Genomic DNA, 13,981 nt, shown 5'->3' on the forward strand with positions numbered 1-13,981 from the left:
CTGCAAGTTTCTTAAACTCTACTTACTTTGAACAGTCTCATTTACTTATTACATGTACCATGTTTAGATTTGATCTTGCATCATCAGCCTGACTCAGCTCTCACACGCAAGGTACACATAGGTACCAGTCTGCAACTCCTCAGCTGGTTGAACAAGCTCAGTGCAAGTGCCTACAGAATCGTTTCAACAAAAAAGGGACATCTTTAGCTGATCAAACAAATGAGGGTGCTCATATTCTTTTGGCCTTCACTCAGCTTTCTCAGAGTTGTTAACCTATGTTGAACTGTCACTGAAAACTGAATTGTAACTTTTATTGCTTTTTCAAAAAATATAGTTAGGGCAGACACTCCCCTCACTAAGCCAGTACAGCTGGTTTGTCTGGCACTCTCCATTTAACCAGGGCATGGCTGCTTCTAGAGGCACCTGTGCTTCTTGACAGGATCAAGGGACCAGGAATGGTCTCTTCAGTTCTGCAAAATGTGTCTTTCATATGGGGATGTCTCAGGTTGAAGAGAGATGCTGTACTGCTCTGAAGAGAACAAAACCAGAGGAAAAAGGACACTGCTTTGAAGATGAAACAGCGCCTTGCATAGCACTGAGAAGGGATGAGGTAGAGCTGGGCTGTCAAGGCACAAACTAGATTTGCAGAGAGCACATTCAGCCACTTTTTATAAATTAAACTGAGAACCTAAGTGAACTGTTCCTGACAGTCCATATGCTGTGAAGGGTGCAAAAAGAAGACCAAATATGGCTCAAGTGTTGACAAGTATTTTTAAAATTCTATTATGAACAATCAAGAGATGAAGGGAAGTGTCGGCACCAAACCAAGCTTATAAAAAGAATTATAACTGCATTTTCAAAATGATCAAAGATATAGTAGAAACCATTTTGCAAGTGACACAGAAACCAGTAAGCCCAAGGTCTGTATGTACTACCAAACAAATAACTTGTCCGATACATACACATATCCATCTACTAAATACTCACATTTATAGATATCTATTTTTTGTCAAAATAATTTAAGCAAAAGCTAAAAATTATACTTTGAAAAATGAAATTCAAAGCACATCCCAAAGCTTTTCACTTTAAAGAATAGGGATTTTTATAATTTCAAAATTATATTGCTAGAGACTTTGCTATCATCTACTGCTAGACGGTTTTTCATCTTATAAACACATTCATATTGGAATATAAACAGAAGCTTCCTAATTTTTCAGCTGTAAGAAAAGTCCCTATATTCCTTTCAGCAGGTAGCTGCTGCATGCAACAACAAAGGTGATAAAACTTTGAGTTTTCCTAACTGAGTCCTGGTGTTCATGTGCAATGAAGTAGAAAGCACAGGCAATAGGTTTGTCTTTCTGTACAAGTTTACTTGCTTAGGTTTTTTAACCCCAGAATATTAAGTCAATATTCAGATGTGTCAGTAGGCAGGCACACAGTAACAGCTTTTTGCATCTTGTAGGTTTACCTTATCTCTATTCACCATAGTTTTTATTATTTTAATAAAGGATGATAGCATTAACAAGATATTTAAAAGCACCTACTAACTTGCAACAATTTTTCTGTAGTGAGATAAGTGATTTTTCTCAAGAGCAGAAATATAAAGGGCCATCAAGATGATCAGGATGGAGCACCTCTCCTGTGAGGAAAGGCTGAGAGAATTGGGATTGTTAAGGCTGGAGAAAAAAAGGCTTCAGGGTGACCTAATTGCAGCCTTCCAGTACCTGAAGGGAACCTAGAGTAAAGATGGAGAGAGACCTTTTAAAAGGCCAAGCAGGAATATTTTTAAACTCAGAGTAGGTTTAGATTTAGATCTTAGGAAGAAATTCTTCGCCGTGGGGGTGGTGAGACACTGGCACAGGTTGCTCAGAGAAGCTGTGGATGCCCCATCCCTGGAAGTGTTTAAGACCAGGTTGGATGGGGCTTTGAGCAACCTGGTTTATTGGAAGCTGTCTATGTCCATGGCAGGGGAATTTGAGCAAAATGATCTTTGAAGGTGCCTTTCAACACAAACCATTCTGTGATTCTACGACCAGGCCTTGGCAACCAGCCCCAGTCAGCCCTGCTTAAGCAGGGAGGTTGGACCAGGTGACCTCCAGAGATCCCTTCCAGCCTCACCATTCTGTGATTCTGTGAAAAAAGCACTACACAGACAGCAAACAGCCCTAAGAGACATCTCATGATCTATTCATCCTAATTTAGTGCTGGAAAAAATAATGCCAATGAAATGGAATGATTTCTCACCTTTTACATTACAGACTAGCCTAGTCTTCCTAATACCTGAGCTATTTCCCCATTCTGCTTTAAACCCTACTTTTGCTGCCATGACCTTGCTCTTCTCAGGGCCTACAGTGATTGCTCACACAGTCATTAATGGGGAGTGCAACTACTGAAGCATCAGACAAGGTTACCATTACTCTTCTCTAGAGGTCAAATCCCTGGGCTGTGGTGAAAGGTTTTCTGTTGACCCTGAGGCAAGTACATGCAAGGTCTAACTCTTAATGACTCCTGTAAGGGAAAAGCTAAACAACCCAAACAACCAAATTAACATTTGAATTAACAGAGGAAATAACATAGATATGTGCTGGCTGGACTTCCAGTCTTACAACAAAAGCAGCAAAAAAGGCAAATAAATAATAGCAACAGATACTTCTAGTTTTATACCACATAACCATTCTCATCATCAGAGCATATATTCCTGGAACCAAATTTATCCAGGTCTAAAACTCAAGTCCATTACAGGAAAGATACAAAGTAACCATAGCTTAGCAGGACTCAATACCTCTGACATACTTTCAATAGGGCTAAACTTAACTCTTCTGGCTCTTGGGTTTTACACCTGTGGAGGCCCAGATTGCCTCTGCAGCTACCTTCCAGCACTAGCCCAGCACCACTGAAAGCATTCTTCATTCATAAAGTGAAGCTGTAGCTCCAATCAATGCTACAAAAAGTATCCGAACCACGGAAAAAGAGGATAGAGCCTGCAAGCAGAGGTTTATTACAGCATTAATCCACAGGTCATGTTATTCATTGGCTGAGAGATCACAAGGATAAATTTAATCTGCAGAATTTTATGCATACTTTGAGTTCTTATTAAGTTTACACCACAGCCCTTCTGCTGCATCCTACAGCCAGGAGGCATTTAAAAATTCTGGCTGTCAGTTGTTGGAAGTCATCTGAAAGATCATTTGTCATCATTGCATGGTAATCTTTTTTTAAAGTTACTCCAAAGTAAATGCCCTTTTTACACTGTTCTGTATCGAGACTCATTCCCCTAAAGGAAAGATATTTAGAATTAACAGGTATATTCTGTATCTTCTGGGCTGTAAACAGAAACATCCAAGAGAAAGCTTGCATCATTGCTCATGTTGTTCCTCCAGAAAGTCAAAGCAGTGACCAGTACCACAAAACCATGAAACAAATAACTTTACATACTGCCCAAGGCCTTCATACATTCAAGGAAGATGCTTTATGTATGCAAATGAGACCAAATTGGAGCAGAATTAGGTCCCAAATCTGAGAAGAGATAAAGGACAAAATTATCTTTAGAGTTTTCCCACCCCTCTGCTTTTTTCCTCCTCCTTTTGAGTTCTCTTTTTCCAATACTTCAGTCAGAAGGACTATATAAAGTGTCTAGGAAATATTTCAATAAGCAAGGGGAGGTGATGCACAAGCATTAGTAAGTACAAGATATCAAGGAATACAAACTGATCTGGGAGCCTCTACTCAGTAGGGCTTCATTGAACACATTAGGTACAATCTACCTAACATGAATTCAAGGACTTCCCTAATAAATCTCTGAATTGTTGGGGTTTTTTGCTAGAAATTGGACAGCAGTATCCAGGAAATAAGTAATATTTTCTAACAGGATGAAAATGAGAGTCCCTCAAATTCTTTCATTTTTCTACTCGGTGCTACCTTAAGCACAGCTGTAATTTTCTCTTCAGTCATCTCCAAGCTCAGACTTACCAACTTCACATCACAGCTATTCTCCTTTTTTTGTGTGTGTGTGTGGTTGGTTTTTTTTGTTTGTTTGTTTGTTTTTTTGGTGGTTTTTTTTTTGAGAAATACCACCAGAGCCAACTTATCCAGGAACTAAATGTCAGCTGGTAAACAGGTAATACCTAAAGCAGGAACAATTCCTTTGCTGCATGAAATATTTGCAGAACAAGTGCTAATAGGAACTACAGTTCCAAAGACACCAGTTCTCCAGAGTTGACAGCCTACTGCCAGCACCAAAGCTCAGTTAAATATTTGTAGTGCTACATGAGTAAAACTAAGTTACTCAAACAGTATGAATCACACTGGTGGAACAAAAGTAGGGATTTGAGAGTCTTACAGGAGATGAGGAAAGGAGGGAGCAGGGAAGGAATGGTATTTCAGGCCTTTTTAAAACTCTCACAAGTGTGCAATTGCCATCTGGAAGGCAATGTATGACTACATACATTTACTACTACTACTACTATTTTAGCTGTAGCATAAAGCTTCAGAAAAGGAGACCTAAGTGATGTCTGTCTGGTTTTCTCCATTCTAGAGTCAAAGGCTCTCCATAGAAAGATAACCAAGAACTGAGGGGAGGAAAAAAGAAAGAATAATTAAATACTTTTAATTATTTACTCTGCTTGTGAAAGGCTGTATATCAGAAGAACTTTCCCACTTTAAGAACTTACCTTCTAGTCCTTGTCAAAGGGCAACTCAGCACCATTGAAACAATTCTGAGATTTTTAAGCTTTCAATATTTTTTCCTTTCTAATTAGTGCTATCTCCAAAAGTAAAAAAGAAAAAATGCTAAAAAAGGAAGGTCTCCAAAAATCTGAAACTCCACTAATTGCATTTATTGTTTACTTAAATTATTGCTGTTGAGAAGCAAAGCAGAGAAGGGAAGTTCTCCATTATCACCAAAGAACTTACTGAAAACAACCCTCTCTCTTCAAAGGACATTGGCATTTTCATTACAGTGAGCTTTAGCACTTTTCCCACTGCCATATGAAACAGCACCTGAAAACCATGGCTGCCCAGCTACACTGAATGCTTCTGATCCCACCCCAGCTATCTGCTGTGGTGTTCCATGAGTCTGACTCTGCCATTCACCAGCAAGGAACAAATGTGAAAGGCTTCAGGAGAGCATCTCAGGCAGCTCTCAGCTCACACAGCTGCTGGCTAAAATAACACTGTGCTACCCCTCCATCACCAACCACATGTTCCTATCACACTGCAACAGCCCTGCTCTCTGCCTGAGAAAGTTCCATTGCATGTCAGATCCCACACTGAGCAATCAGATTGTGGCAGCAGTGCATTTGCACACATTTTTATTATCACACAGTATGAATTAATAGTCATAAAACTTGTGTTGCAACAATTAACTATTGTCCCCGAAGCACTGCAATTTCAAGATATCCCAATCAACACACAATAACTTTCCATTCCTCATCTTCTATACACACAACTGCCAAGGCTTTCATTTCCTTCCAGAAGGAATTATCAAGCTGTATGATTCATTCTGTGCATATATAAATATACATCTAATTATAACCAGATTTTACCCTGACCTGTCTCTTAGAAATTCAGATAAACCTGTTTAACTGAGTTCAACAAACAATTCAAGATCTGCAAGAAGGTATTAAGTGACTTTTATATGCTAGACTTTATGCTGCTACCTTATCTGTTCCAGTATAATAGCACAGGCCTATAAAACCTACAACACACAAATTTGTTTGTCTTCCATCTAAAATGGATGTTTGCCCATGCAGCCATTCCATGACAGATGTGTATGGGATAAAATCATACACAATTGCTATTGAGCCATGGCTGCTCCCCACTGGCTCAGGCTCCATGTCCCCTGAGCACACAGTGTCTGTCTGTCTGTCTGCTCACCTGGCAGTAGTGCTGAGCTGGCCTCTCAATGCTCTGCAGCATCCCATGCTGACACCAGAGACTCTGCTACTCTGCAAGTTTCTCCAGACTTATGATACTGCTGTGTGCCAGGAAATGGAAGTGAAGAGAGTTGTCAGATTAGGAAAGTGGCTGGAAAACACAGAGAGGCCTGAGGGAAAGGCTGAAATTAGTTTGGAGAGGCATGTGAGTACAGCAGGAAGCACTGCAGATTCCTGTAGCTAAACAGAAACAAACCAGCAGCTTCAGATTAAAGCTGAATGCTGAGAAAGGAATACCCAGTTTCTGGTTTTAGAGAAAACAAGCATGGCAAATCTGTGCTCATGAGCTCAACATTAGTGAGGCAGTCTAATGCCTGCCAGCTCATTTGGGTGATACACCCATTAAAGCATTTACTCTGCTTTCCTTAAATGTTTCTTAACTTAGTGCTTGCAGGGATAGAGGTCCTTGGCAGCCTAAGCTGTTCTGTCAATCTAAGGATATTGAATTACTGCAGAAGAGGCATATACCATAGCTTCTGGCTTGAGAACTTAAAAAAAAAAAATTGGATTATCAAAACTGATAAGACTGTGGATTCAGAACAAGGCCAAAGTCCTAATGCAGTCTATAATTAAACATTTCCATTCTTATTTTGAAAAAAAAAACCAAAACAAACAGAAACTGCCTCTTGCTCAAGAGTTTTAAAAACAAAAGCCACTTGAGACAGGAAAATTAAATCAACACAAAATGCTGCCAAAAGGGAAAATCCCAAGGCATACACAGGATCAACACCTTCCTCAGGCAAAAACCTGCTCTGCATGATCTACTCCTGCGTTTAAGCCTCCTGTGTCTGTAAACATGCAAGAAAAGAAATCTGTAATGCTTCAAACTCTGCCTTCCAATAACAAAGTGCTGCATATTCCTAATGCAGCCCCTTAACAGGCTTACAAAATCCTCAATGCTCCTCTAACACCATTTGAGGTTGCCCTGCCTGTTAATCGCACAAGTTGTCTAAATCCAGTCACCAAACATTTGGCACAAGTTCTCAACTTCCTCTGTTATGGAAACATACACATATATAAAATAAACATGATTTCCCATCATGCTGCCCTCAGACATAAGCTCTAAGTGGTGCTGTATCCCTCATACATAGGCATATCATCAACTGCACTCTCAAAACACAAGAAGGGATAATTAAATCCATTACAGAACAGGTCCAGCACAGGCAATTGCCAGAGGATTCTCCCTGCAGTGACTCAGACACCTGTTGACCAATGGGCCTCTGAATCAACAGTTTCATCTCCAAAGAACTGAAACCCTGGCAGAAGTTCTGAGCACTTGCAGTGCCAGGCTGGTGTCAATTATGCTGAGCACTGGGAGCAAGGAGACCACCTCTGTGGACCACAAGCTGAAAAAAGCCACGAGACAGTGGCCAATTTGTTTATCCTCCTGGGCTATATTTGAAATGGTGATTCACCCTGTCTGTCTTACTAATAACTCCTTCAGCTCTTCATTTCAGCCCCCTTCTCCAACCTCCAGAAGCTTTCAGAATTCAAGTATTACTCTACACACACTTGAAGAAGAAAAATGCTACTACTGTTGCCAGAAAAGACAATTCCATCACTTGGAGCACATACAGTTTTTAACTTTTAAAAGCTCTCTGAAATTTAAGAGTAGCTATGTTACTGGGCAAAATTGTGTGTGGATTCCCTATAACATCCATTTCTGTCATTTTCCTATTGAAGGCATTAAATGTTCATCTTTGTTCACAGAAGAAAAGCAGTAATCACTAATTACACTTTTATAATGTCACTAAAGCTATTCTGTTTCTCAAAATGTTGCAGTAAACTTCTTTTCCTTTTTGGTCTCAAGATGCTTCAGGAATCTCTTCTGTTATTCTGAATTATAACTATAAAAGGTTATTCTTTGAAGTCTTTCTTAGATTTATTTGCTTGCCAAGAACTCAAAAATAGCTGAACAAAGCAGCAGCTACAAAGTTAGCTCACTATGAGGAAGCATCTGTGCTGTTTTCATTTTCTTGGCTTTTTGGGTGGGGAGGGTTATTTAAATGGTAAGCAACTGCTGTGAAGGAAGGGAAAAAATAACCAAACAAAAAACCCACATTGAGTAAAATCTTCCAAGTTTAAGTACAATAAAGAATTATGAAGCTCCACCTCTTCTACGATAATGTTCAGTGAGTGGAATGGCCCAAAACTCCCTGTTTCAATTTACCAGATATCCAAAAGAAATCAGCAATAATGTTAGCAAAGCCTGTCTGAATAACTTGATCAGCCATCTTAGGAATGTTTCCTCTACTGAGCACAGGGAGGAGAAAAAAAAACCAGAAAGAATAAATCAAATAAACTGTCCCTTTCATGGCAAAGTGCTCACACTCCTGCTGTATCTTGAAATTTCTGCAAGTCTCTTTACCTTTGCTCCACTAGAGATACAGACACTGAACCACAGTGCATCTCTGCAATAGCAGCTAGAATGAGAACTACAACATTGTCACCCCAGAAGGTGAAGAAATTCACTGCCCACATATGTGCATCTTTGCCTCAGAGTGACATCTTTAAGTTACAGAAAGTGATGGTGACACATATCCTGCTAATTGGCACACAGCTCCTCAGCCTCCTCATTTTACAGCAGTCCTTGGCAAGCACATCATACCAGGAACCTGCTTAAATTGCTAATTAATAGCAGACTTGTCTTTGGGAGGGTGGGAAAGGGTTAATCTTTTAATTGAGCAGTTCCTACAATACAGACGTAAATAAGAAACATGAACTTTACCAACCACGAGTTTCCTTTTAGTCTGTACTCAAACTAATTCAACAGGCAAAGCATTTTATTGATTTTTACTCTAAACAGGGAGCACTATTCCTAACAAGAGAATACTCTCTTCTTGTTTTTCCTGAGCAGTACAGGGGGATTTAACAAACAACCCAATAAAGTAGGGTGGGAACACATATGAATGGAAACTTCAGCTTCATATTTGATACCTACATCTTGGGCAATGAAATAATTCCTTTTTATGGGGGATCCAGATTAAGCTGTAATATGAAAGTGGGAGGGAGTGAATACAATAACAACCCAGCTGAAATGTTATTGATTCACTTGTGAAATGTACAACTGGAGTGTAAATAAGACTTAAATACAATGCAATGCCACTGAAACAAATAATATTTAGGGGCAGCTCAATGGTAATGCACATCTCTCATTTAGAACATTATCAGTGAAGTTTTACGTTCTTACTGTGATTTTTTTTTTTCACCTCAGTAAGTGCTTCTGAGGAGAAAAGACATACAAGGGCTGCGAGTGGAGTTCTGAGGGCTGATTCTGCAATCTTCCCTTAACATAGCAAATAGTGAGTGATTAACTCACCAGTTACCATAGAAGAACCTTCACTCAAGGTGAATGGCAATTGCAGAATCTGTTCTGAGAACTGGATATTTCATATTCAGTATGTATATTATGAAATAGTCTTACCTCAGTAAGAGCGTGCAGCTGTCCTTTATGCACACAGACACCCATAAACCTACAAGAAACAAGAAAAGAAAAGTGGTTTGGGCTTTTTTCCCCCCCTCTTTTTTGTTCTTTAAAACAACTAATATAGGATACACCAAAAAAGGAGGAAAGAGAAAAAAAAAATCAGCCTCACAGACACTGCATACCTCACCACTGATTATTTAAAGATCTCATTACAAAAAAATCATGTACCTACACTATAATATAATTTGAATTAGCAGTTCCAAGAGAGCACAGAAGACAGCTCAACCTCAAAATGGAAAGTTATTAATTTGACTATAAGCAAAGGCCAACATATAATGATTTATGCAGAAGGGAACAGTCTCAGAGTCCTATTTTAAGGAAGTTTAAGCCAAGTAATCCACTGTTGGTCTGCATAAACAGAAAATTACTTCTCTTTGCATTTTGCTGTTTAAGCATAAAGATGTTTCTTCCTATCCCATTCTTAACCACTCAGGAATATGAGAGCACATATGCAATGTATACTTCCCCTCCCCAAACTCCTCTTTCCAACACTTGGATAGAAGCAAGTTTCAGTAGTATCCAGTATAGACACATTCCACAAGTGTTACCTACACTGCACAATTTTCAGACTCCTGCTGTTAATAGTAATGATTGCCACCCTTGGTTTCTCTGGAAAGCAACAGAATGTGCCATAAACAACTGAAAGCTCATTTTTACCACCATACAAGCTGAACTTAAAAGTGACAAAATGTAAATTAATGCTACTAGTAAACATCTCCCATGAGAAAGTTCAGTAAAGCTAACATTTTAAACACTTTAGAGCCATCCCCGCACAGTTCAAGCATTCGTTCTTTATAGATTAACTAATTCTCAGTTTTAGCATTTAGATTTTGGTCTCAGCAAGCAAAACCAAGTTGTCTGTCATTTCCATAATGTTCAGAAATTTCTATTTTGCAAATAAGACATAGACATGTATGATTTCATTAAATGTGACACGGGAATCTTGTGGACAACAACTCAAAGGAAAAGGACCTTTTATATCCTGAAACACTTCCGAATTTAAACACAAAATGATGCAAGACATGTAGTGCTAGTTCAGCTAAGCTGCTTTTGAAGAAATGAATGATCCTCACTGTTCTCTTGTCTAACAGCTGACTGGTAAATTACAAGCAGCCAAAGCAAAATAATATAGGTAAGGTCCTTTGCATGATCTGAGCTGTGGAAATCTGTTTTTATAACCCAAGAAGTAGCAAGGCTTGAATTAGAACGTCTACTGCCTGCTCTTACCTCAAACACTCAAACAATACTCCCTGAATATAGGAATTTTAATTTGAGAGACACTGAAAATCCAATTCCTCTTGTTTAATGTAGAATCATAGGGCATGATCAGGCCCTCAGGAGAAAGGGAAGAAGCTTCTTTTAGATATAGCACGTAGGCAAAGCATTGTTCATTCTGAGTTTCACTTCATACAGCAATCAACATATGAACAATTTTGTAAAGAAATTGACAAATTAAACTTCCTGAGATGAAGAAACCCAGACTTCTTCAGAGCATAAATCTATTTCTTAGTTCATTCTGAAAGGCTCCAGAGCTATCAGGCATGGTGTTAATGGCTTTATTCTCAAGCAAAAATGGAAAGTACACAATTCCAATATATTACTTTCTCTATAAGACAACTTTCCAAAGTACTATCTTCTCTGTCCAATTACACAAAATTAACCTGCTATGGCAATATTTTCATTCAACAAAAACTGAGATTAAGTAATTTAAAATAATAATATTTTGATCCGTTTTGGTCAAGGGAAGTCTCAATAGAAACAAAATCATTACCTTTGTGAACCTATGCTTAAGGCAGCAAAGACACATTGAATGAAGTTACCAAGAGTAAGTTTAAAAATTCTCACATGCTTAGGATTTCTACTAAGAATCAAAAATCAAAAAACAAAGCTCCATATCATGATCTCATGGAAAAAAAGCTGGACATAAAGATACATTTATAAACCCCACATATTTAGAAACTATTACCCAGGAAAAGAGAAACCAAATACACTGATAAAGACAGAATTAATGAGCTTACAAGCAACATACTGAAGCCATTTAAACTTTGTGTGAATGAATCTCAGTTTTCAGGCTCTGGAAAATAAATTGATAGAACAGACCTCTAGCAATCCAAATTTCTGGAAAACTTCTGCTTAGCTGTTTTATCAAGCAATAATAAGCCACTTGGTTAAGCCAAGAACTGCTACAAGACATTGTTGGAAAGGATTTTCACTAAAAGATAATACACCCAGCTGCTACTGGGAAATACAATTACCAAGCAAGATTTAACATGGTTTCAATTTCTGAGATTGCCCCAGATGAGATTCCAAGCTGTGTGGATAGGAAGCTGACATGCTGGTCCAGCACAGCTGAGATTATTCCTGTTGGCTAGACACACTGTCTCCTGAGCCAAAATGTGCTTGTAGGTGAACTCCAGCAGAATGCCTTGTCAGCCAAAGGTTACACTTCCTATAAGCATTTCTAGCTGGAATGAGCTCCAGTAGGCCAATCATCCACAAAACAGGAGATCATTTGCAGATTTAAGGAAGTTTATTTTCAAGACAGTGTATCTGGCCTTATCAGCAAGCTGAAACACTTCCAAAATCTGGTTGGAAAATTTTTCTTCGAAGCTGCAAATAGAAAGGATGATACTTGAGTCCACCCAACTAAATACAGTGCAGCACATTTCCACTATCAAATGCTTTCTAACAAATCTCAGCAATCTATACACATGTTGGAAATCTCATTTTATAAACAATCAATCTGGTAAATCTGTCCTCCTAAAGAAAATCAAGAGAAGTCTGGATATTTCTTAGTCCTTCACAGTGGTTACACAAACTACTTTCAGTTCAGTCAGATGGCAAGGGAGAAAATCCTGGACAAAAAAAGGGAGACTCAATACTGTAGCTTCAGTCTGAAATCTTTGCCTTAATTTATCAAACAAAACTAATATCCAGATCACACAGCTTCTGTGGATATCCAGACACTGAACACATGCTTCCAGTTAAAAGAACTTCACTGGGACACATTCCTGCTCAGTGGATAAACCTGGGGCAGCTACAGTTCAACAAAAGAAATTGATGCCCTCAAAAATTTACTGCTTATATGAGAAAATTCAGCACTTTGATAACATTAAACAAAAGAAACAAACCAAACACACCAATGCAAAAGCCTCTAGTACAGGCTCAGTAACAGAGACAAAAGGTCAGAAAAGACACATGCTTTTTTCATTGCACTGACTTGGAGAAGGAAGAGGGCAAATAAAAATATTAAGTCTGCATTTAGGCCCTCCTTAATGGTTTAGGAACCACGCTAGATTAAAAATGTATTTTAAGTTTTCTACACTTGCATCTTGATTCTAGAAGAGGTAAGGCATTTAATCTATAATTTCTGTAACATATTACACACAACACATACAGCCTCTCTTCTGCTGCCTTGTACACTGTTTTTCTAAAATACTCCTTTTTGATAACCACGTTACACAAAGAGAAGAAAAAGCAATTTTCTTTCCTGTTAAAGCACTGTTCAGTACAGGACAAAGGATGTTAAAAGACAAAATCCATCCTTCTGGCTATTGTAACAAAGTCCATCACAAGCAATTTAACCAAAAGGAAGGTTTGAAAGGATAAAACTACACACACAAAAAAAAATCCCTGGTATTGTGTTCCCAGGGTGATAGATTTGTCTCAAAGGGGATGAAATAAAATTCTCCTTGAAAGGAGTTCATGGAATATGCACACAGTGTGCTTATTTTTGTGCTGCACACACAAGAAGGTGGATTTAATCAATGAGTCAATCTGCCTGCATGCTCACAGCCAAACATGCAGCAATACCTCCAAGTGCTCCCACGAGAACACTTAAGACATGAGCTAAGACTTTCTGTGTACAGAATGTTTTAAATTAAGTCCCCAAGGTACAGATCAAATAAAGAAATACTTTTTCATGCAAACAATAGTGATATTAAAGACTGAAATTCTACCTCAAAATTGAAGATACACCAATTTAAGAGACAGCACAAGAGATGGGAGAATCATTGGTAGCACACCACTTCATTTGTATGAGAAAAACACATCTGCAAGATATTACCAAAAAAAAAAAGCTATCAGGTCTTTCAGGCTGTAGACTGAAGGCTCCCAAGCTCAGGACACAAGGATGGAGATTTGTTGAGTCCTTTCCAGACCAATTTTCTTACTTTGATTTGGGTGAAAACTCATGACTACAGCAGCATATCAGCATTCAGGAAAGTAACAAAATGGTACAGCACATCCACAAGCATAGACCAGACCCTTTCATAACCATGGTGCTTGATCTAACCCAACCCTTGAACAGCACTGCACTTTAAACAGGACACAAGCTAATAAAGAAGTGGAGAAATGTTCCCAACTCCTGTTTTCCCTAACCTCAGCAATTACAGTCTTGCCATGTACCAGCTAACCTGTATTACAGTGGCTATAGGAAACATCACATGGTACAAACCCCAACCTCAGCTCACTTTTCCACACCTCCTCTCACCATCTGTCTGAGGGAAGATGTGATAAAACCAGCACATCCCACAGCCAAGGCAGGAAGAAATGTAGATAA

At 38.7% G+C, this 13,981-nt stretch overlaps 1 protein-coding gene across 4 annotated transcripts in view; it reads right to left on the reverse strand.

Annotated features, from left to right (window-relative positions):
* Nucleotides 1-13,981, reverse strand: part of TESK2 (testis associated actin remodelling kinase 2) — a 76,364-nt gene that overhangs the window by 32,484 nt on the left and 29,899 nt on the right. For 2 of the 4 annotated variants that reach the window (XM_071436601.1, XM_071436602.1), the window contains one exon: nt 9,358-9,406. In XM_071436601.1, coding sequence (XP_071292702.1) covers nt 9,358-9,406 — 49 coding nt within the window. Of the gene's footprint in view, nt 1-5,874; nt 5,975-9,357; nt 9,407-13,379; nt 13,473-13,981 lie in introns of all 4 variants that reach the window. The other 2 variants (XM_071436603.1, XM_071436604.1) reach the window with 2 other exon arrangements.

This window comes from Agelaius tricolor, unplaced genomic scaffold (assembly GCF_023055355.1).
Source record: "Agelaius tricolor isolate 1412-34295 unplaced genomic scaffold, bAgeTri1.0.p SCAF_11, whole genome shotgun sequence".
Classification (NCBI taxonomy): domain Eukaryota; kingdom Metazoa; phylum Chordata; class Aves; order Passeriformes; family Icteridae; genus Agelaius; species Agelaius tricolor.